This window comes from Nasonia vitripennis, assembly GCF_009193385.2.
Source record: "Nasonia vitripennis strain AsymCx chromosome 2 unlocalized genomic scaffold, Nvit_psr_1.1 chr2_random0006, whole genome shotgun sequence".
NCBI lineage: Eukaryota > Metazoa > Arthropoda > Insecta > Hymenoptera > Pteromalidae > Nasonia > Nasonia vitripennis.
This window is the reverse complement of record NW_022279613.1, coordinates 845,835-870,801: the sequence shown is the minus strand read 5'-3', so window position 1 is coordinate 870,801 and position 24,967 is coordinate 845,835. Positions and strand designations below refer to the sequence as shown.

The 24,967-nt window shown below is 40.0% G+C and overlaps 1 protein-coding gene across 1 annotated transcript in view; it reads right to left on the bottom strand.

Annotated features, from left to right (window-relative positions):
• The window catches only part of LOC100679367 (troponin C, isoallergen Bla g 6.0101), a 262,384-nt gene that overhangs the window by 151,010 nt on the left and 86,407 nt on the right, over positions 1–24,967 (bottom strand). The window contains exon 3 of the mRNA XM_031925191.2: positions 21,023–21,166. Within this exon, the coding sequence (XP_031781051.1) occupies positions 21,023–21,166 (144 nt within the window). The remainder of the gene's footprint in view (positions 1–21,022; positions 21,167–24,967) is intronic.

The following is a 24,967-nucleotide window of genomic DNA, read 5'->3' as shown; positions in this document are numbered from 1 at the left end:
TCTATGTGACACGTATTTTATTATTGAACTCGCTGCGCGTAGGGTAGTTTGGTTTAAAGCTTTAGTATTAGATATTTTTCTCACTCTTGCTCGCCATCCTTGGATGTGCCACGTATTTTATTATTGAACTCGCTGCGCGTGGGGTAAGAGGGTTTGAAATCTTTGGTTTTAGATTTTTTTCTCACTCTTGCTAGCCATCCTTCTATGTGCCACGTATTTTATTATTGAACTCGCTGCGCGTAGGGTAGTTTGGTTTAAAGCTTCAGTATTAGATATTTTTCTCACTATTGCTAGCCATCCTTCTATGTGCCACGTATTTTATTATTGAACTCGCTGCTCATGAGGTAAGTGGGAGTGGAAGCTGTTTAGATTCGTTATAGATTTTGTTCTCATTCTTGCTCGCCATCCTCCTATGTGCCACGTATTTTATTATTCAACTCGCTGCGCGTAGGGTCGTTTGGCTTAAAGCTTTAGTTTTCGATTTTTTCTCATTCTTGCTCGCCATCCTTCGATGTGCCACGTATTTTATTATTGAACTCGCTGCGCGTAGGGTAGTTTGGTTTAAAGCTTTAGTATTAGATATTTTTCTCACTCTTGCTCGCCATCCTTGGATGTGCCACGTATTTTATTATTGAACTCGCTGCGCGTGGGGTAAGAGGGTTTAAAGCTTTAGTTTTCGATTTTTTCTCATTCTTGCTCGCCATCCTTCGATGTGCCACGTATTTTATTATTGAACTCGCTGCGCGTAGGGTAGTTTGGTTTAAAGCTTTAGTATTAGATATTTTTCTCACTCTTGCTAGCCATCCTTCTATGTGGCACGTATTTTATTATTGACCTCGCTGGGCTATAGGTAGGTGGGTCTAATGCTTTAGTTTAAGATTTACAGCTGGTCGAGGTTCGCTTTCTTTCGATGTGCCACGTATTTTATTATTGAACTCGCTGCGCGTAGGGTAGTTTAGTTTAAAGCTTTAGTTTTCTATTTTTTCTCATTCTTGCTCGCCATCCTTCGATGTGCCACGTATTTTATTATTGAACTCGCTGCGCGTAGGGTAGTTTGGTTTAAAGCTTTAGTATTAGATATTTTTCTCACTCTTGCTAGCCATCCTTCTATGTGGCACGTATTTTATTATTGAACTCGCTGGGCTATAGGTAGGTGGGTCTAATGCTTTAGTTTTAGATTTACAGCTGGTCGAGGTTCGCTTTCTTTCGATGTGCCACGTATTTTATTATTGAACTCGCTGCGCGTGGGGAGTTTGGTTTAAAGCTTTAGTATTAGATATTTTTCTCACTCTTTCTCGCCATCCTTCGATGAGCCCCGAATTTTATTATCATACTTGCTGCACGTGGGGTAAGTTGATTTTGAAGCTTTCGTTTTAGATTTACAGCTTGTCGAGTTTCGCCTTCCTTCGATGAGCCCCGAATTTTATTATTGAACTCGCTGCGCGTAGGGTAGGCGGGTTTAAAGCTTTTGTTTTAGGTTTACAGCTTGTCGAGGGTGACCTTCCTCCGATGTGCCCTGTATTTTATTACGAAACTCGCTACGCGTGGGGTAATTTGGCTTTGAAGTTTTCGTTTTAGATTTACAGCTTGTCGGGTTTTGCCTTCCTTCGATGAGCCCCGAATTTTATTATTGACGTGTCTGCGCGTAGGGTACTTTGGTTTTGAAGCTTTAGTTTTAGATTTACAGCTTGAGGAGGTTCGCCTTCCATCGATGAGGCACGTATTTTATTATTGAACTTGCTGCGCATGGGGTAGGCGGGTTTAAAGCTTTAGTTTAAGGTTTACAGCTTGTCGAGGGTCGCCTTCCTCCGATGTGCCCCGAATTTTATTATCATTCTCTCTGCGCGTAGGGTAAGATGGTTTTGAAGCTTTAGTTTTAGATTTACAGCTTGACGAGGTTCGCCTTCCTCCAATATGCCCCGTATTTTATTACAGATCTCGGTGCACGTGGGGTAAGTGGGAGAGGAAGCTGTTTAGATTCGTTATAGATTTTTTTCACACTATTGCTAGCCATCCTTCTATGTGCCACGTATTTTATTATTGAACTCGCTGCTCATCAGGTAAGTGGGAGTGGAAGCTGTTTAGATTCGTTATAGATTTTGTTCTCATTTTTGCTCGCCATCCTTCTATGTGCCACGTATTTTATTATTGAACTCGCTGCGCGTAGGGTAGTTTGGTTTAAAGCTTCAGTATTAGATATTTTTCTCACTATTGCTAGCCATCCTTCTATGTGCCACGTATTTTATTATTGAACTCGCTGCTCATGAGGTAAGTGGGAGTGGAAGCTGTTTAGATTCGTTATAGATTCGCTGCGCGTAGGGTAGTTTGGTTTAAAGCTTCAGTATTAGATATTTTTCTCACTCTTGCTCGCCATCCTTCGATGTGCCACGTATTTTATTATTGAACTCGCTGCACGTGGGGTAAGTGGGAGAGGAAGCTGTTTAGATTCGTTATAGATTTTTTTCACACTATTGCTCACCTTCCTTGGATGTGCCACGTATTTCATTATTGAGCTCACTACGCGTAGTTTGGTTTAAAGCTTCAGTATTAAATATTTTCTCACCCTAGCTCGCCTTTCTTCGATGTGCCACGTATTTTATTATTGAACTCGCTGCGCGTAGGGTAGTTTGGTTTAAAGCTTCAGTTTTCGATTTTTTCTCATTCTTGCTCGCCATCCTTCGATGAGCCACGTATTTTATTATTGAACTCGCTGCGCGCGGGGTAAGTGGGAGTGGAAGCTGTTTAGATTCGTTATAGATTTTTTTCACACTCTTGCTCGCCTTCCTTGGATATGCCACGTATTTTATTATTGAACTCGATGCGCGTGGGGTAAGTGCGAGTGGAAGCTGTTTAGATTCGTTATAGATTTTTTTCACACTCTTGCTCGCCTTGCTTGGATGTGCCACGCATTTTATTATTGAACTCGATGCGCGTGGGGTAAGTGCGAGTGGAAGCTGTTTAGATTCGTTATAGATTTTTTTAACACTCTTGCTCGCCTTCCTTGGATGTGCCACGTATTTTATTATTCAACTCGCTGCGCGTAGGGGAAGTGGGTTTGAAATCTTTGGTTTTAGATTTTTTTCCCACTCCTGCTCGCCTTCCTTGGATGTGCCACGTATTTTATTATTGAGCTGACTACGCGTCGGGTAGTTTGGCTTAAAGCTTCAGTATTAGATATTTTTCTCACTCTTGCTCGCCATCCTTCGATGTGCCACGTATTTTATTATTGAACTCGCTGCGCGCGGGGTAAGTGGGAGTGGAAGCTGTTTAGATTCGTTATAGATTTTTTTCACACTCTTGCTCGCCTTCCTTGGATGTGCCACGTATTTTATTATTGAGCTCACTACGCGTAGGGTAGTTTGGCTTAAAGCTTCAGTATTAGATATTTTTCTCACTCTTGCTCGCCATCCTTCGATGTGCCGCGTATTTTATTATTGAACTCGCTGCGCGTGGGGTAAGTGGGAGAGGAAGCTGTTTAGATTCGTTATAGATTTTTTTCACACTATTGCTCACCTTCCTTGGATGTGCCACGTATTTCATTATTGAGCTCACTACGCGTAGTTTGGTTTAAAGCTTCAGTATTAAATATTTTCTCACCCTAGCTCGCCTTTCTTCGATGTGCCACGTATTTTATTATTGAACTCGCTGCGCGTAGGGAAGTTTGGTTTAAAGCTTCCGTATTAGATATTTTTCTCACTATTGCTAGCCATCCTTCTATGTGCCACGTATTTTATTATTGAACTCGCTGCTCATGAGGTAAGTGGGAGTGGAAGCTGTTTAGATTCGTTATAGATTTTGTTCTCATTCTTGCTCGCCATCCTCCTATGTGCCACGTATTTTATTATTCAACTAGCTGCGCGTAGGGTCGTTTGGTTTAAAGCTTCAGTTTTCGATTTTTTCTCATTCTTGCTCGCCATCCTTCGATGAGCCACGTATTTTATTATTGAACTCGCTGCGCGCGGGGTAAGTGGGAGTGGAAGCTGTTTAGATTCGTTATAGATTTTTTTCACACTCTTGCTCGCCTTCCTTGGATATGCCACGTATTTTATTATTGAACTCGATGCGCGTGGGGTAAGTGCGAGTGGAAGCTGTTTAGATTCGTTATAGATTTTTTTCACACTCTTGCTCGCCTTGCTTGGATGTGCCACGCATTTTATTATTGAACTCGATGCGCGTGGGGTAAGTGCGAGTGGAAGCTGTTTAGATTCGTTATAGATTTTTTTAACACTCTTGCTCGCCTTCCTTGGATGTGCCACGTATTTTATTATTGAACTCGATGCGCGTGGGGTAAGTGCGAGTGGAAGCTGTTTAGATTCGTTATAGATTTCTTTCACACTCTTGCTCGCCTTCCATCGATGTGCCACGTATTTTATTATTGAACTCGCTGCGCGTAGGGTAGTTTGGTTTAAAGCTTTAGTATTAGATATTTTTCTCACTCTTGCTAGCCATCCTTCCATGTGCCACGTATTTTATTATTGAACTCGCTGCGCGTAGGGTAGTTTGGTTTAAAGCTTTAGTATTAGATATTTTTCTCACTCTTGCTCGCCATCCTTGGATGTGCCACGTATTTTATTATTGAACTCGCTGCGCGTGGGGTAAGAGGGTTTGAAATCTTTGGTTTTAGATTTTTTTCTCACTCTTGCTAGCCATCCTTCTATGTGCCACGTATTTTATTATTGAACTCGCTGCTCATGAGGTAAGTGGGAGTGGAAGCTGTTTAGATTCGTTATAGATTTTGTTCTCACTCTTTCTCGCCATCCTTCGATGTGCCACGTATTTTATTATTGAACTCGCTGCGCGTAGCGTAGTTTGGTTTAAAGCTTTAGTATTAGATATTTTTCTCACTCTTGCTAGCCATCCTTCTATGTGACACGTATTTTATTATTGAACTCGCTGCGCGTAGGGTAGTTTGGTTTAAAGCTTTAGTATTAGATATTTTTCTCACTCTTGCTCGCCATCCTTGGATGTGCCACGTATTTTATTATTGAACTCGCTGCGCGTGGGGTAAGAGGGTTTGAAATCTTTGGTTTTAGATTTTTTTCTCACTCTTGCTAGCCATCCTTCTATGTGCCACGTATTTTATTATTGAACTCGCTGCGCGTAGGGTAGTTTGGTTTAAAGCTTCAGTATTAGATATTTTTCTCACTATTGCTAGCCATCCTTCTATGTGCCACGTATTTTATTATTGAACTCGCTGCTCATGAGGTAAGTGGGAGTGGAAGCTGTTTAGATTCGTTATAGATTTTGTTCTCATTCTTGCTCGCCATCCTCCTATGTGCCACGTATTTTATTATTCAACTCGCTGCGCGTAGGGTCGTTTGGCTTAAAGCTTTAGTTTTCGATTTTTTCTCATTCTTGCTCGCCATCCTTCGATGTGCCACGTATTTTATTATTGAACTCGCTGCGCGTAGGGTAGTTTGGTTTAAAGCTTTAGTATTAGATATTTTTCTCACTCTTGCTCGCCATCCTTGGATGTGCCACGTATTTTATTATTGAACTCGCTGCGCGTGGGGTAAGAGGGTTTAAAGCTTTAGTTTTCGATTTTTTCTCATTCTTGCTCGCCATCCTTCGATGTGCCACGTATTTTATTATTGAACTCGCTGCGCGTAGGGTAGTTTGGTTTAAAGCTTTAGTATTAGATATTTTTCTCACTCTTGCTAGCCATCCTTCTATGTGGCACGTATTTTATTATTGACCTCGCTGGGCTATAGGTAGGTGGGTCTAATGCTTTAGTTTAAGATTTACAGCTGGTCGAGGTTCGCTTTCTTTCGATGTGCCACGTATTTTATTATTGAACTCGCTGCGCGTAGGGTAGTTTAGTTTAAAGCTCTAGTTTTCTATTTTTTCTCATTCTTGCTCGCCATCCTTCGATGTGCCACGTATTTTATTATTGAACTCGCTGCGCGTAGGGTAGTTTGGTTTAAAGCTTTAGTATTAGATATTTTTCTCACTCTTGCTAGCCATCCTTCTATGTGGCACGTATTTTATTATTGAACTCGCTGGGCTATAGGTAGGTGGGTCTAATGCTTTAGTTTTAGATTTACAGCTGGTCGAGGTTCGCTTTCTTTCGATGTGCCACGTATTTTATTATTGAACTCGCTGCGCGTGGGGAGTTTGGTTTAAAGCTTTAGTATTAGATATTTTTCTCACTCTTTCTCGCCATCCTTCGATGAGCCCCGAATTTTATTATCATACTTGCTGCACGTGGGGTAAGTTGATTTTGAAGCTTTCGTTTTAGATTTACAGCTTGTCGAGTTTCGCCTTCCTTCGATGAGCCCCGAATTTTATTATTGAACTCGCTGCGCGTAGGGTAGGCGGGTTTAAAGCTTTTGTTTTAGGTTTACAGCTTGTCGAGGGTGACCTTCCTCCGATGTGCCCTGTATTTTATTACGAAACTCGCTACGCGTGGGGTAATTTGGCTTTGAAGTTTTCGTTTTAGATTTACAGCTTGTCGGGTTTTGCCTTCCTTCGATGAGCCCCGAATTTTATTATTGACGTGTCTGCGCGTAGGGTACTTTGGTTTTGAAGCTTTAGTTTTAGATTTACAGCTTGAGGAGGTTCGCCTTCCATCGATGAGGCACGTATTTTATTATTGAACTTGCTGCGCATGGGGTAGGCGGGTTTAAAGCTTTAGTTTAAGGTTTACAGCTTGTCGAGGGTCGCCTTCCTCCGATGTGCCCCGAATTTTATTATCATTCTCTCTGCGCGTAGGGTAAGATGGTTTTGAAGCTTTAGTTTTAGATTTACAGCTTGACGAGGTTCGCCTTCCTCCAATATGCCCCGTATTTTATTACAGATCTCGGTGCACGTGGGGTAGGCGGGTTTAAAGCTTTTGTTTTAGGTTTGCAGCTTGTCGAGGTCCGCCTTCCTCCGACGTGCCCCATATTTTATTATCGCACTCGCTGTACGTAGATTAGGTGTGTTTGTGGCGCTTCGAGTTTCATTCTTTTTCTCGCTCTCGCTCACCTCTCTTCGATATACCACGTATTCTATTATGAAACTCGCTGCGCGTGGGGTAAGTTGATTTTGAAGCTTTAGTTTTAGATTTACTGTTTCTCGAGTTTCGCCTTCCTTCGATGAGCCACGTATTTTATTATTGAACTCGATGCGCGTGGGGTAAGTGCGAGTGGAAGCTGTTTAGATTCGTTATAGATTTTTTTCACACTCTTGCTCGCCTTCCTTGGATGTGCCACGTATTTTATTATTGAGCTCACTACGCGTAGGGTAGTTTGGTTTAAAGCTTCCGTATTAGATATTTTTCTCACTATTGCTAGCCATCCTTCTATGTGCCACGTATTTTATTATTGAACTCGCTGCTCATGAGGTAAGTGGGAGTGGAAGCTGTTTAGATTCGTTATAGATTTTGTTCTCATTCTTGCTCGCCATCCTCCTATGTGCCACGTATTTTATTATTCAACTCGCTGCGCGTAGGGTCGTTTGGTTTAAAGCTTTAGTTTTCGAATTTTTCTCATTCTTGCTCGCCATCCTTCGATGAGCCACGTATTTTATTATTGAACTCGCTGCGCGCGGGGTAAGTGGGAGTGGAAGCTGTTTAGATTCGTTATAGATTTTTTTCACACTCTTGCTCGCCTTCCTTGGATGTGCCACGTATTTTATTATTGAACTCGATGCGCGTGGGGTAAGTGCGAGTGGAAGCTGTTTAGATTCGTTATAGATTTCTTTCACACTCTTGCTCGCCTTCCATCGATGTGCCACGTATTTTATTATTGAACTCGCTGCGCGTAGGGTAGTTTGGTTTAAAGCTTTAGTATTAGATATTTTTCTCACTCTTGCTAGCCATCCTTCCATGTGCCACGTATTTTATTATTGAACTCGCTGCGCGTAGGGTAGTTTGGTTTAAAGCTTTAGTATTAGATATTTTTCTCACTCTTGCTCGCCATCCTGGGATGTGCCACGTATTTTATTATTGAACTCGCTGCGCGTGGGGTAAGAGGGTTTGAAATCTTTGGTTTTAGATTTTTTTCTCACTCTTGCTAGCCATCCTTCTATGTGCCACGTATTTTATTATTGAACTCGCTGCGCGTAGGGTAGTTTGGTTTAAAGCTTCAGTATTAGATATTTTTCTCACTATTGCTAGCCATCCTTCTATGTGCCACGTATTTTATTATTGAACTCGCTGCTCATGAGGTAAGTGGGAGTGGAAGCTGTTTAGATTCGTTATAGATTTTGTTCTCATTTTTGCTCGCCATCCTTCTATGTGCCACGTATTTTATTATTGAACTCGCTGCGCGTAGGGTAGTTTGGTTTAAAGCTTCAGTATTAGATATTTTTCTCACTATTGCTAGCCATCCTTCTATGTGCCACGTATTTTATTATTGAACTCGCTGCTCATGAGGTAAGTGGGAGTGGAAGCTGTTTAGATTCGTTATAGATTTTGTTCTCACTCTTTCTCGCCATCCTTCGATGTGCCACGTATTTTATTATTGAACTCGCTGCGCGTAGCGTAGTTTGGTTTAAAGCTTTAGTATTAGATATTTTTCTCACTCTTGCTAGCCATCCTTCTATGTGACACGTATTTTATTATTGAACTCGCTGCGCGTAGGGTAGTTTGGTTTAAAGCTTTAGTATTAGATATTTTTCTCACTCTTGCTCGCCATCCTTGGATGTGCCACGTATTTTATTATTGAACTCGCTGCGCGTGGGGTAAGAGGGTTTGAAATCTTTGGTTTTAGATTTTTTTCTCACTCTTGCTAGCCATCCTTCTATGTGCCACGTATTTTATTATTGAACTCGCTGCGCGTAGGGTAGTTTGGTTTAAAGCTTCAGTATTAGATATTTTTCTCACTATTGCTAGCCATCCTTCTATGTGCCACGTATTTTATTATTGAACTCGCTGCTCATGAGGTAAGTGGGAGTGGAAGCTGTTTAGATTCGTTATAGATTTTGTTCTCATTCTTGCTCGCCATCCTCCTATGTGCCACGTATTTTATTATTCAACTCGCTGCGCGTAGGGTCGTTTGGCTTAAAGCTTTAGTTTTCGATTTTTTCTCATTCTTGCTCGCCATCCTTCGATGTGCCACGTATTTTATTATTGAACTCGCTGCGCGTAGGGTAGTTTGGTTTAAAGCTTTAGTATTAGATATTTTTCTCACTCTTGCTCGCCATCCTTGGATGTGCCACGTATTTTATTATTGAACTCGCTGCGCGTGGGGTAAGAGCGTTTAAAGCTTTAGTTTTCGATTTTTTCTCATTCTTGCTCGCCATCCTTCGATGTGCCACGTATTTTATTATTGAACTCGCTGCGCGTAGGGTAGTTTGGTTTAAAGCTTTAGTATTAGATATTTTTCTCACTCTTGCTAGCCATCCTTCTATGTGGCACGTATTTTATTATTGAACTCGCTGGGCTATAGGTAGGTGGGTCTAATGCTTTAGTTTAAGATTTACAGCTGGTCGAGGTTCGCTTTCTTTCGATGTGCCACGTATTTTATTATTGAACTCGCTGCGCGTAGGGTAGTTTAGTTTAAAGCTTTAGTTTTCGATTTTTTCTCATTCTTGCTCGCCATCCTTCGATGTGCCACGTATTTTATTATTGAACTCGCTGCGCGTAGGGTAGTTTGGTTTAAAGCTTTAGTATTAGATATTTTTCTCACTCTTGCTAGCCATCCTTCTATGTGGCACGTATTTTATTATTGAACTCGCTGGGCTATAGGTAGGTGGGTCTAATGCTTTAGTTTAAGATTTACAGCTGGTCGAGGTTCGCTTTCTTTCGATGTGCCACGTATTTTATTATTGAACTCGCTGGGCTATAGGTAGGTGGGTCTAATGCTTTATTTATAGATTTTTTTCACACTCTTGCTCGCCTTCCATGGATGTGCCACGTATTTTATTATTGAACTCGCTGCGCGCGGGGTAAGTGGGAGTCGAAGCTGTTTAGATTCGTTAAAGATTTTTTTCACACTCTTGCTCGCCTTCCTTGGATGTGCCACGTATTTTATTATTGAACTCGCTGCGCGTAGGGTAGTTTGGTTTAAAGCTTTAGTATTAGATATTTTTCTCACTCTTGCTAGCCATCCTTCTATGTGGCACGTATTTTATTATTGAACTCGCTGGGCTATAGGTAGGTGGGTCTAATGCTTTAGTTTTAGATTTACAGCTGGTCGAGGTTCGCTTTCTTTCGATGTGCCACGTATTTTATTATTGAACTCGCTGCGCGTGGGGAGTTTGGTTTAAAGCTTTAGTATTAGATATTTTTCTCACTCTTTCTCGCCATCCTTCGATGAGCCCCGAATTTTATTATCATACTTGCTGCACGTGGGGTAAGTTGATTTTGAAGCTTTCGTTTTAGATTTACAGCTTGTCGAGTTTCGCCTTCCTTCGATGAGCCCCGAATTTTATTATTGAACTCGCTGCGCGTAGGGTAGGCGGGTTTAAAGCTTTTGTTTTAGGTTTACAGCTTGTCGAGGGTGACCTTCCTCCGATGTGCCCTGTATTTTATTACGAAACTCGCTACGCGTGGGGTAATTTGGCTTTGAAGTTTTCGTTTTAGATTTACAGCTTGTCGGGTTTTGCCTTCCTTCGATGAGCCCCGAATTTTATTATTGACGTGTCTGCGCGTAGGGTACTTTGGTTTTGAAGCTTTAGTTTTAGATTTACAGCTTGAGGAGGTTCGCCTTCCATCGATGAGGCACGTATTTTATTATTGAACTTGCTGCGCATGGGGTAGGCGGGTTTAAAGCTTTAGTTTAAGGTTTACAGCTTGTCGAGGGTCGCCTTCCTCCGATGTGCCCCGAATTTTATTATCATTCTCTCTGCGCGTAGGGTAAGATGGTTTTGAAGCTTTAGTTTTAGATTTACAGCTTGACGAGGTTCGCCTTCCTCCAATATGCCCCGTATTTTATTACAGATCTCGGTGCACGTGGGGTAGGCGGGTTTAAAGCTTTTGTTTTAGGTTTGCAGCTTGTCGAGGTCCGCCTTCCTCCGATGTGCCCCATATTTTATTATCGAACTCGCTGTACGTAGATTAGGTGTGTTTGTGGCGCTTCGAGTTTCATTCTTTTTCTCGCTCTCGCTCACCTCTCTTCGATATACCACGTATTCTATTATGAAACTCGCTGCGCGTGGGGTAAGTTGATTTTGAAGCTTTAGTTTTAGATTTACTGTTTCTCGAGTTTCGCCTTCCTTCGATGAGCCACGTATTTTATTATTGAACTCGCTGCGCGTGGAGTAGGCGGGTTTAAAGCTTTTGTTTTAGGTATACAGCTTGTCGGGTGTCGCCTTCCTCCGATGTGCCCTATATTTTATTACGAAACTCGCTGCGCGTCGGGCTAATTTGGCTTCGAAGCATTCGTTTTAGATTTACAGCGTGTAGAGATTCGCCTTCCTTCGATGAGCCACGTATTTTATTATTGAACTCGCTGCGCGTGGGGTAGGCGGGTTTAAAGCTTTTGTTTTAGGTTTACAGCTTGTCGAGGGTGACCTTCCTCCGATGTGCCCTGTATTTTATTACGAAACTCGCTACGCGTGGGGTAATTTGGCTTTGAAGCTTTCGTTTTAGATTTACATCTTGACGAGGTTCGCCTTCCTCCGATGTGCCGGGTATTTTATTGTCGAACTCGCTGTACGTAGATTAGGTGTGTTTCTGGCTCTTCGAGTTTCAATCTTTTTCTCGCTCTCGCTCACCTTTCTTCGATGTGCCACGTATTCTATTATGAAACTCGCTGCGCGTGGGGTAGGTTGATTTTGAAGCTTTGGTTTTAGATTTGCAGCGTGTCGAGGTTCGCCTTCCTTCTATGTGCCCCGAATTTTATTATCATACTTGCTGCGCGTAGGGTACGATGGTTTTCAAGCTTTAGTTTTAGATTTACAGCTTGACGAGGTTCGCCTTCCTCCAATATGCCCCGTATTTTATTACAGATCTCGGTGCACGTGGGGTAGGCGGGTTTAAAGCTTTTGTTTTAGGTTTGCAGCTTGTCGAGGGCCGCCTTCCTCCGATGTGCCACATATTTTATTATCGCACTCGCTGTATGTAGATTAGGTGTGCTGTGGCGCTTCTAGTTTCAATCTTTTTCTCGCTCTCGTTCACCTCTCTTCGATATACCACGTATTCTATTATGAAACTCGCTGCGCGTGGGGTAAGTTGATTTTGAAGCTTTGTTGTTAGATTTACAGCGTGTCGAGGTTCGCCTTCCTTCGATGAGCCCCGAATTTTATTATCATACTTGCTGCACGTGGGGTAAGTTGATTTTGAAGCTTTCGTTTTAGATTTACAGCTTGTCGAGTTTCGCCTTCCTTCGATGAGCCCCGAATTTTATTATTGAACTCGCTGCGCGTAGGGTAGGCGGGTTTAAAGCTTTTGTTTTAGGTTTACAGCTTGTCGAGGGTGACCTTCCTCCGATGTGCCCTGTATTTTATTACGAAACTCGCTACGCGTGGGGTAATTTGGCTTTGAAGTTTTCGTTTTAGATTTACAGCCTGTAGAGATTCGCCTTCCTTCGATGTGCCACGTATTTTATTATTGAACTCGCTGCGCGTGGGGTAGGCGGGTTTAAAGCTTTTGTTTTAGGTTTACAGCTTGTCGAGGGTGACCTTCCTCCGATGTGCCCTGTATTTTATTACGAAACTCGCTACGCGTGGGGTAATTTGGCTTTGAAGCTTTCGTTTTAGATTTACATCTTGTCGGGTTTTGCCTTCCTTCGATGAGCCCCGAATTTTATTATTGAACTGTCTGGGCGTAGGGTACTTTGGTTTTGAAGCTTTAGTTTTAGATTTACAGCTTGAGGAGGTTTGCCTTCCTCCAATATGCCCCGTATTTTATTACAGATCTCGGTGCACGTGGGGTAGGCGGGTTTAAAGCTTTTGTTTTAGGTTTGCAGCTTGTCGGGTGTCGCCTTCCTCCGATGTGCCCTGTATTTTATTACGAAACTCGCTGCGCGTCGGGCTAATTTGGCTTTGAAGCTTTAGTTTTAGATTTACAGCTTGACGAGGTTCGCCTTCCTCCGATGTGCCGGGTATTTTATTGTCGAACTCGCTGTACGTAGATTAGGTGTGTTTCTGGCGCTTCGAGTTTCAATCTTTTTCTCGCTCTCGCTCACCTTTCTTCGATGTGCCACGTATTCTATTATGAAACTCGCTGCGCGTGGGGTAGGTTGATTTTGAAGCTTTGGTTTTAGATTTGCAGCGTGTCGAGGTTCGCCTTCCTTCTATGTGCCCCGAATTTTATTATCATACTTGCTGCGCGTAGGGTAAGATGGTTTTGAAGCTTTAGTTTTAGATTTACAGCTTGACGAGGTTCGCCTTCCTCCAATATGCCCCGTATTTTATTACAGATCTCGGTGCACGTGGGGTAGGCGGGTTTAAAGCTTTTGTTTTAGGTTTGCAGCTTGTCGGGTGTCGCCTTCCTCCGATGTGCCCTGTATTTTATTACGAAACTCGCTGCGCGTCGGGCTAATTTGGCTTTGAAGCTTTAGTTTTAGATTTACAGCTTGACGAGGTTCGCCTTCCTCCGATGTGCCGGGTATTTTATTGTCGAACTCGCTGTACGTAGATTAGGTGTGTTTCTGGCGCTTCGAGTTTCAATCTTTTTCTCGCTCTCGCTCACCTTTCTTCGATGTGCCACGTATTCTATTATGAAACTCGCTGCGCGTGGGGTAGGTTGATTTTGAAGCTTTGGTTTTAGATTTGCAGCGTGTCGAGGTTCGCCTTCCTTCTATGTGCCCCGAATTTTATTATCATACTTGCTGCGCCTAGGGTAAGATGGTTTTGAAGCTTTAGTTTTAGATTTACAGCTTGACGAGGTTCGCCTTCCTCCAATATGCCCCGTATTTTATTACAGATCTCGGTGCACGTGGGGTAGGCGGGTTTAAAGCTTTTGTTTTAGGTTTGCAGCTTGTCGAGGGCCGCCTTCCTCCGATGTGCCCCATATTTTATTATCGCACTCGCTGTATGTAGATTAGGTGTGCTGTGGCGCTTCGAGTTTCAATCTTTTTCTCGCTCTCGCTCACCTCTCTTCGATATACCACGTATTCTATTATGAAACTCGCTGCGCGTGGGGTAAGTTGATTTTGAAGCTTTGTTGTTAGATTTACAGCGTGTCGAGGTTCGCCTTCCTTCGATGAGCCCCGAATTTTATTATCATACTTGCTGCACGTGGGGTAAGTTGATTTTGAAGCTTTCGTTTTAGATTTACAGCTTGTCGAGGGTGACCTTCCTCCGATGTGCCCTGTATTTTATTACGAAACTCGCTACGCGTGGGGTAATTTGGCTTTGAAGTTTTCGTTTTAGATTTACAGCCTGTCGGGTTTTGCCTTCCATCGATGAGCCCCGAATTTTATTATTGACGTGTCTGCGCGTAGGGTACTTTGGTTTTGAAGCTTTAGTTTTAGATTTACAGCTTGAGGAGGTTCGCCTTCCATCGATGAGGCACGTATTTTATTATTGAACTTGCTGCGCATGGGGTAGGCGGGTTTAAAGCTTTAGTTTAAGGTTTACAGCTTGTCGAGGGTCGCCTTCCTCCGATGTGCCCCGAATTTTATTATCATTCTCTCTGCGCGTAGGGTAAGATGGTTTTGAAGCTTTAGTTTTAGATTTACAGCTTGACGAGGTTCGCCTTCCTCCAATATGCCCCGTATTTTATTACAGATCTCGGTGCACGTGGGGTAGGCGGGTTTAAAGCTTTTGTTTTAGGTTTGCAGCTTGTCGAGGTCCGCCTTCCTCCGATGTGCCCCATATTTTATTATCGCACTCGCTGTACGTAGATTAGGTGTGTTTGTGGCGCTTCGAGTTTCATTCTTTTTCTCGCTCTCGCTCACCTCTCTTCGATATACCACGTATTCTATTATGAAACTCGCTGCGTGTGGGGTAAGTTGATTTTGAAGCTTTGGTGTTAGATTTACAGCGTGTCGAGGTTCGTCTTCCTTCGATGAGCCACGTATTTTATTATTGAACTCGCTGCGCGTGGGGTAAGTTGATTTTGAAGCTTTAGTTTTAGATTTACTGTTTCTCGAGTTTCGCCTTCCTTCGATGAGCCACGTATTTTATTATTGAACTCGCTGCGCGTGGAGTAGGCGGGTTTAAAGCTTTTGTTTTAGGTATACAGCTTGTCGGGTGTCGCCTTCCTCCGATGTGCCCTGTATTTTATTACGAAACTCGCTGCGCGTCGGGCTAATTTGGCTTCGAAGCATTCGTTTTAGATTTACAGCGTGTAGAGATTCGCCTTCCTTCGATGAGCCACGTATTTTATTATTGAACTCGCTGCGCGTGGGGTAGGCGGGTTTAAAGCTTTTGTTTTAGGTTTACAGCTTGTCGAGGGTGACCTTCCTCCGATGTGCCCTGTATTTTATTACGAAACTCGCTACGCGTGGGGTAATTTGGCTTTGAAGCTTTCGTTTTAGATTTACATCTTGTCGGGTTTTGCCTTCCTTCGATGAGCCCCGAATTTTATTATTGAACTGTCTGCGCGTAGGGTACTTTGGTTTTGAAGCTTTAGTTTTAGATTTACAGCTTGAGGAGGTTCGCCTTCCTCCAACATACCCCGTATTTTATTACCGATCTCGGTGCACGTGGGATAAGTGGGTTTGGAAGCTTTGGTTTTAGATTTACAGCTTGTCGATGCTCGCCTTCCTCCGATGTGCCCTGTATTTTATTACGAAACTCGCTACGCGCGGGGTAATTTGGCTTTGAAGCTTTAGTTTTAGATTTACAGCTTGACGAGGTTCGCCTTCCTCCGATGTGCCGGGTATTTTATTGTCGAACTCGCTGTACGTAGATTAGGTGTGTTTCTGGCGCTTCGAGTTTCAATATTTTTCTCGCTCTCGCTCACCTTTCTTCGATGTGCCACGTATTCTATTATGAAACTCGCTGCGCGTGGGGTAGGTTGATTTTGAAGCTTTGGTTTTAGATTTGCAGCGTGTCGAGGTTCGCCTTCCTTCTATGTGCCCCGAATTTTATTATCATACTTGCTGCACGTGGGGTAAGTTGGTTTTGAAATTTAGTTTTAGATTTACAGCTTATCGAATTTCGCCTTCCTTCGATGAGACCCGAATTTTATTATTGAACTCGCTGCGCGTGGGGTAGGCGGGTTTAAAGCTTTTGTTTTAGGGTTGCAGCTTGTGGAGGATCGCCTTCCTCCGATGTGCCCTGTATTTTATTACGAAACTCGCTACGTGCGTGGTACTTTGGCTTTGAAGCTTTAGTGTTAGATTTACAGCTTGACGAGGTTCGCCTTCCTCCGATGTGCTGCGTATTTTATTGTCGAACTCGCTATACGTAGATTAGGTGTGTTTGTGGCGCTTCGAGTTTCAATCTTTTTCTCGCTCTCGCTCACCTTTCTTCGATGTGCCACGTATTCTATTATGAAACTCGCTGCGCGTGGGGTAATTTGATTTTGAAGCTTTGGTTTTAGATTTACAGCGTGTCGGGGTTCGCCTTCCTCCAATATGCCCCGTATTTTATTACCGATCTCGCTGCGCATGGGGTAGGCGGGTTTTAAGCTTTAGTTTTAGGTTTGCAGCTTGTCGAGGGCCGCCTTCTTGCCTTTGTCAGCCACTAGCACTGAGATTTCCAGGCGGCGTGCGATAACGCGACGGCTGTCTAGCACAAAGTAACAATGGTCAGAAGTTACTTATCGTAGTTTACGTGAACTTAATATTCGAAGTTGCTGGAGCGCAACGCGACGTGACAGTGGCAATCATGCCTAAAGCGACCAACAAGTGGTTAGTAGTTCTGTATCTGAAAAAGGAACGGAAGATTGTCTAACTTCAAGAGGCTACAATATCTACCACAGGAGCGGTGAATGTCGCAGCGGTTGGTCTCGTTTACTTCGAAATTCGCAGGATGGTAGATAACACGATGCCTAAAACTAATCACACGATAGGATGAACGCGATCAATCTAACACATAATAATCATTAAATATGAAATTATTGGTTTCAAGAAAACTTCTTTTTTTTTATGGATTTTTGGTAAACCACAACATCGCAAGAATGTGTCCGTTTACGTAAACTTTAATATACTGTGTTTCTTATAAAAAAAGTCGTTGTTCTAATCGTTTATAATTTGTTTTTGCTTTTTCCTAGAATAAACTTTGTAAAAAACGATAATATCTATTTGCTGTAAAAATTTTAAGCCATTTTGGCAACTACTCTTTGAGCTCAAATCGAAAACCAAAAAAAAATGGGTTTTCGATATCGTACGATTTCAAAAATGGAAAGACTTATATTAGGTTAAAATTCCGAGAAAAGATAGATCTTTGAAAATTACTATTTTTGTAAAACCTTATAACTCGCTAACCAAAGTTCAGAATATTTTAAGAGAATTTATGATTTTATGAGGTTATGAGGACCCTATGGTATTTATAATATTGAGGTTCAAATTTTTTCATGAAAATTATAGGATTTAATATTGTGACGGGTGTTCCTTCCGTAAAATAATTAAGATCCAAAATATTTTTAAAACCATTAATATACTGTATATTTAAACAATATTTTATCTATTATTAAAACTATAAATTTTTCTGGAGGAAGCTACGTGCCAAAGAATTGGCAGTGTTTTTTTAATTTGCTTGTATTTTGTGATTAGATTTTTGGCTATTTTTGGGTGTGTATTACTTTTTGATAACTGGAGTTCCACTTTTTTTATGTAATAACTCCGTATACTTCTTAGATATCCTATTAATAAAAGATGCAGGCAAATTATTAACTGACTAGTACACAAAACTAACATTCGCTGGTGGATTCCTTAATTATATGTCACAACATCCCATGTCGCAAAAAAATTCCATGGTATACAATCTTGTTGATAAGGCAATAAAATTAGCTAACGAAAAATTTTACAATAAAAACATATGTAACATTAAAAAACTACTGCACTACAATAGTTATACAACCGATTTTGTCAATAAGTATGGCCGAAAAAGATTGTCTACTGTTATGTCCGATTTTGTCAATGACTATTGCCGAAAAAGATTGTTACTGTAATGTCCTAAATTTATGAGAGTTGTCACCGAACACTACAGGTTAGTTTGCTTTGTAAGCATGAACGAGAACAAAGCTGCGAAACACGAAGTCTGAGCTCCGTCGGTGCCTGACTACCTTAGCGATCTAGCTATAAAAACGCCCTCCAGTAGCCGCCGAAATTACTTTTGAAACTGCAATAAATTTTATTACACACCCTAACTTATTTTAAACACTTTGATGCCGATTTCGCTACTTTTCTAGCAGTTCATAGAGTGGACGTTACTCTATTCGTAATGTCGGACGTTACTCTATTCGTTATTGTTGGGCTCTTTTATGCCCTCGTAGCAAAGGTAATCTCCAATTTTTCGTCTCTTCGGTGGGGTGTATGTTTGGCCAATTAGGAGGCCTAGATGCAGCTTCTTGCCTTATTTTGAGCTTTTAATACATATGACGTTGCAGGGAGGGCTAATCAGAAAACCAGATTAAAAATCCTCTTCTCTAGTACATCGAGTCCCCTTCTGCTTTTCTTCTGTCAAACCTCTAATTTACTTTTCTTATCTGCAGGCTTAAAGAAGCTCCTCTATGCGTTTTGAGCCGGCTTGCGCGGTGTTCTCTTTGGCGGCTTCTCGAGCTTCCAGAGCGCGTGAATTATGTGTCACTTGCTGATAGCGCTGCGCGCTCTGTGAGTTTCCCCTTCATTGCACGTGCATCGCTTTCTGGTATGCGCGGTCCATGATGTACAGTAGACTTCTTATTTTTCTCTCTACTTGTCGTTGAGTCGTAATGTGCGCGTGCATATCAGTGTGTCTTTACATTATTATATTTTTGCTCTAATTTATCATTATTGTCTTACGTGAGTATACTATTATTATTGATTTTTTAAACTGATTTTGTTGTCAACATTCGAATTTAAATTTGTTTTTATTCTTACGTTGCCTTACGTTGTCGTTCCTTGTTCTTATCTATTTCATTAATTATTAGATTTGCCAATTACTATCGGTTTCGTATTTAGGGTGTTTAATGATAATGTGATAGTGTCCCGATGCATAGTGTTATACTTTGTACTATCGAGAGCGTCTTGTGACCTACATATTCTGAGTTTGCTATATCTTATTATACGTTGCATTCTAGTGGGAAGGGTATCGATTGATTTACTTTGTAATAACTAGTCTTACTTGTTTTTAATATATCAAAATGCGAAAGAAAGTGAGCATTTCACACTAAGATCAAATCTAACACTTCCAAAACAATTAGCGAGCAAGAATGGAAGAAAATGAAGATGAAGACAATAATTATAAAAGGCAATGATAAAAAAGGCAAAAATATTGAAAATAATGTTGTCTATTACATTAGTGCCATAACTGATCTGCTACATATGTAGGTTAAACAAAAAGGAGTGTACGAGTACGCATAAATCATCATAAAAAGTCATTTAAAAATGTTATGACCACACGAAAAACCGAAATCAGACTTTTAATTTAAAAAATTTTGACATTCAAGACAGAGACAAAGTTGAACAAACGTCTAATATCTAAAATGCTACAAATACACTTACATGATAACAAAATAAACAAAATAGCAGACACACAACATCTAAATAGTGTACCCTACTAAAAATAATCGCGCGAAAATCGCGCAAAAGTCGCGTGCGGTTCTCGACCAATTTCTCGCGCTATTATCGCGCAATACATGAAAAAAAATCTCAGTAAAAAGTTTCTCACACGATTATTGCGCGATTCGTCGCAAATATTGCAAAATAAGTAATCGGGGTGGCCAGTTTACTTGTTACCACCCGGATGGTAACACGTCAACTGACCACCCCGGTTAGTAGTTTTGCATTTTAAACAATTTTAGTTTTTTTAAAAATTTATTTTAGAATAATCGCGCGATTTTTGCGCGACTAATCACGCGACGAATCGCGTAAGAAATTGGTCAAAATCCTCACGTAATTTTTGCACGATTATCGCACGATTTTCGCGCGATTTTTTTCAGTAAGGTATAAACGCACCTCCGTTATTGGCTTAAACAAGGAACAGTAAAATGAATCATAACTCTGACGTCAGAGCTGACCGCAGTACCGAAAAAATGTCAACAAACCACTTAGATCTATCTGGCATAGCACTTTGTATACAAACACCGCAAAAATTAGACTTTGAGCGAATTTCAAACTGAGCAGCTTCGATTCCCTCGAATTATGTACTGACGACAGCTCTGTAATCGTAAGTTGTGACACCCTGTTGCTTTTAATCCTAAAATATTGTATAACTTATGTATATATTTATCGAATAAATCATAACTTCGACAGTTTTTTTCTAAAGAGGGCGACGCTGATCGCCGAAACGTCAAAGAGAATAAGAAGAAACATTTTTTCACTCCTTTCCCTTCACGCTGCACTTACCACGGGTATACCGATAAAAGCTACTAAATCTTTGTTGATATCCACCGAGGGATGAAGTCAACATAAAGAAGGAATCACTTTCTATATAAACGCGCTTGCTTTACATTATTTTGAAATATTTTACAAAATATTACTGAAATATAACAAAAAAGTTTTAAAAAAATTTTGCGTTCGGCATATGTAATATTACAGTAATATTACGGTAATATTACAGAAATATTCCATGAAATAATACAAATTAATATTTAATAATCATTTTGTAAAATATGTAATGAAATATTCCTTCTATATTTTACAAATATTCCATAAAAATATTTATACGTTTTAAAATTTTATGTTTTTGAAATATTTGAGATGTATTACAAAAATATTTCTGTGGAATATTTCATAAGATATTTTTTCCAAATATTTTATGCTGTATAGGAATAAACATTATATATAGACCTTGAATAAATCAGCGGGTAATTTTCGAATGACAAGAGATCTATTTAAAAGAACTCATGTGCGGCCCCTGTAGAGTAGATTATATGCATATCAGAATCTCGTTTCTACTCCTCTCCTGCGGGCAATGCCTTTCAAGGTTGTTTAGTCTCCTCAATGTAATAATTCTAAAGCACTGTATTTTTTTTTTTTTTTGTTAAAGGCAAATTTAACATAGTAATAGTACACATCACAAATAAAGCTAAAACTTATGCAAGATTAAAAATACATACCATCTTCATCTACTTCTGCTATTATTTCTTGTAATGTTGTTTCACTAAGTTCGTAGCCAAGCATGCTTAAAATTGTGCCAACCATGTCGGTCCCAATACATCCTTTTTTTTCATGATCAAATGCATCAAAGGCCTTTTTGAGTACTGTAATAAAAAAAAAATGTCTATCATAACAGTTTAAACTATTAATAGCACTTTTGCAGGATCCAAGAATATTATTTTAGAAGTTATAAATCTTTCCGAGGCAGGTGGTGTTTGAAAACATTCTCACATTTTTTCTTTTTTCGACGAGTAGTAAAGGCTTCGCGGCTACGGCGCCAGCGCGGCTACGGTGCCAGCGTGGCTACGGCGCCGCCGTATATTGACGGTCAGTAACCGGTAAATCTGTCTTATCGACGGGTAAATCTGTCATACCGACGTGCGACGTACAACGTCTGACGCAAGCAGCCGGCATTTGAATTCGATGCATGTATAGAGTTTAAAAATTTGTTCTTATCTATTTTACCGACGTGCCACACGGGCAGCCTGCATTCGAATTTCTTGCCGATTCACGACGCCAGCTTGCATTCGATGTTGGTAAGATATATTTTTTAAACATCTGATGACGCGGTACGGATATGATGATGCATGGCAATCCCCCTCCCGTGCTAATTAGAGCTCTTCATCACATTATACAGTGTCGAGCTCTCCGCATTATATCTATACTCTCTTCTCCCCGCAGTCCGATGCGGGCTACAAAGCACGCTGAGTATAGATAAAGATATACTCTCACTATACCATACAGCGCACGCTGTATACGCATATAGTGTCGAGCTCTCCGCGTATATCTATACTCTCTTCTCCCCGCAGTTCGGCGCGAGCTATACTGCGCGCTGAGTATAGATACTCTCTTCTCTACAATATTTTAAAAATGTCAACTTTCATATGATTGGAAATTTAAATCATAAAATATTCATTTCAAATGTAATTATTTACAATGTATATGCTGAACTGAGTCGCCATCGAAATACAACTGAGCGAGTGTCAGCGAGCAAAGTGACCATTGCTAGTCGTGTATTAAATGCTTTAAAATAAAGGCCATTATTTTTTAAAAGAGCATCCTGCAAAGTATGTTATAGAGAAATGATTTTCTCTATATAACTCTATTCTTGGGTGGTAATCCAAGAATATTATTTAAAAAGTTATCGATCTTTCCAAAACACGTGGTCTTTGAAAAAATTTAAACATTTTTCTTTTTTTGACGTTTTGGCGATCAATGCCGCCCTAATACTCTCACTATACCATACAGCGCACGCTGTATACGCATACAGTGTTAAGCTCTCCGCGTATATCTATACTCTCTTCTCCCCGCAGTCCGGCGCGGGCTATACTGCGCGCTGATTATAGATACTCTCTTCTCCCCGCAGTCTGGCGCGAACTATACTGCGCGCTGAGTATAGATACTCTCTTCTACTATCGGTCAGGCGGGCGCTATGTTTGCCCTGCAAATTCAAATGTATAATGTGTGGAGCGTATGGAGGGGAGCCGCCACTCAAACCAACATTATATTGCAAACGTTTTATGCTATTCTTATTACAAAATATACTTCTACATTTTCGCTGTATCGAATAAGTATAAGGGAGCCTATTTATACGATATAAAAACTGTACATGGCACCGCCGTGTCGAGATTTGTATCCTACAGTAACATAATATATATCTAAACGACAATAATTCACATATCACTACATTAAATCTCACACTACATAATGCTGATACAGTTGTTGCTAAAATTCAAGTATAAAAAACATATACAAAAACATTAATTAATATAGCCAAATGTTATTTAAATTTATACTAAGTTGCTTTATCAACTAATCTCTATCCTTATAACTTTTACCCCTTCTTAAATATTCATAAATACTTTGATCTTTCCAAATTATATATTTTTAGCAACAGACTTAATTTTTTTAGTTGTTAGCAAGCAAGTGACATGGCTACTCTTTTTGATAATTGTTGATCATAGGTCATCATCTGGAGGAAGCTGAGGAGCTTTTATTTTCCAGACCTACTACTAATACGATTGTGATAAATCGTAAGAAAAGTCAATGTGATTTATGTCTTAAACAATTACGTAATGTCTTAAAAGACCAACTACTCTCTGTCTCTCAAAAACAATCAATTATTCATATGATTGATAAAAATGAATGTTTTAACATAAAATTACACAAGAGATTGACAAAATCCGGTGGTAGACTTGTGCAAAATAAGATAAATGCTCGTGTAAAATGGATCGATGTAGATATTGCATTCAATAATAGGATGCGCACCAGTATAGTAGCTAATATTCAGCATATTGATGTAAAGAACTTTTTACAAAATGCCTCAGTTTTATTTATTAGGCGAATAAAAAGTTTTTTTAAGAAAAATGATAAGCCACTGAAAATTAATTCAGTCTTATCATATAAATTTTAAAAAATTGTAAAAAACGGGGATGGTGATAAAGAGGGAGAATGTATTGAAACAAATCATTTTAATAAAAAAAAATACAGACATTTTTGCAGCATCTATATTTTAACAGTTGTTTATTGATCACATCATGAAACCTCTTCTCACTAACATAGAGGACTTTGAAAAGCAAGATTTTGGTTGGACTTTGCATTAAATTGTCAATATACAAATTAACATGAATGTATTTAATCCAATACGTACTGGTAGCTCGTATATACCTCTGCCAAAATTTTTGATTAAAAAAGAAGCATGCATAAATGTTAAAAATTCTAATAATCAATGCTTTAAATGGGCAATTCTATCTGCCTTACACCCTGTTCCATCGAAAAAACATCTAAATCGAGTGACAAATTATTTTCCATACGAAGATAAACTTAATATCAGTAAAATCGAATTTCCAGTTTCACTGAAGAAAATGCCAAAGTTTGAGAAGCAAAACAATTAAATTTCAGTAAATGTTTTTGGACTTGATGAGAAGAGTATTGTAAATCTCTATCTGACATCCGAGAAAAAAGAAAACCATGTAAATCTTCTTTTACTCACTAAAGTGGAGACTGACTCTTTGGAAGAGAATATATCTCACTTTGTGCATATAAAAAATCAGTCACGCTTAGTAATTAATAAGCTTGCACGTAGAAAGAAGAAAAGGTTTTTATGCGACCGATGCTTACATTTTTTCTTTACTGAACATTTTAGCAATGCATGAAGAACACGGTAAACTCCTAAACAATTATAAAGTTAAACTCCCTGCAGAGGGCAGAGATTACATAGAGTTTAAAAACTATAGTTTTAAAGAAAAAGTGCCATTTACAATTTATGCTTATTGTAAATGTCTATTAAAACCACTTGAAAGTAAAGACGGCAGTAAGAGCAATACAACGCCTATGCAAAGCATGGAATTTATAGCATTGGCTATTATTTTAAGTGTGCTTATGATGATACTCTATCTGTATAAAGCTCTTACAGGGGTGTTGAAGCCACTTGTTGGTTTGCTGAAGAGCTGCGAATTATTGAGATGAGTGTCAACGATTAAATAATAATCAGTTATAATATTGCTACTGTCTGTCATATTTGTGAAAAACCATTTTTGGACAATAGTGTGAAAGTTCAAAATCATTGTCACCTTTCAGAAAAATATCGTGGAGCTGCACATGCTGGTTGCAATCTCAATTATCAAGATTCTAGAATTATACCTGTAATATTTCTCAACTTAAGTGGTTATGATGCTTTTTCCTGGGCAAGTCTATTTACTTCCTATAACAAAAGAGAAGTATATTTCGTTTACGAAGAGTGTGGAGAATAGTGATATTAAATTCAAATTTATTCATTCATTCGTTTCATGCCTTCATTGCTAAAAAAATTATCCTCATATCTTGAAGAATATAATATAGAGAATTTTCAAGCTTAGAAAAAGAAAACATTAATCTGCTGACGAGAAAAGGTGTACTCCTATATG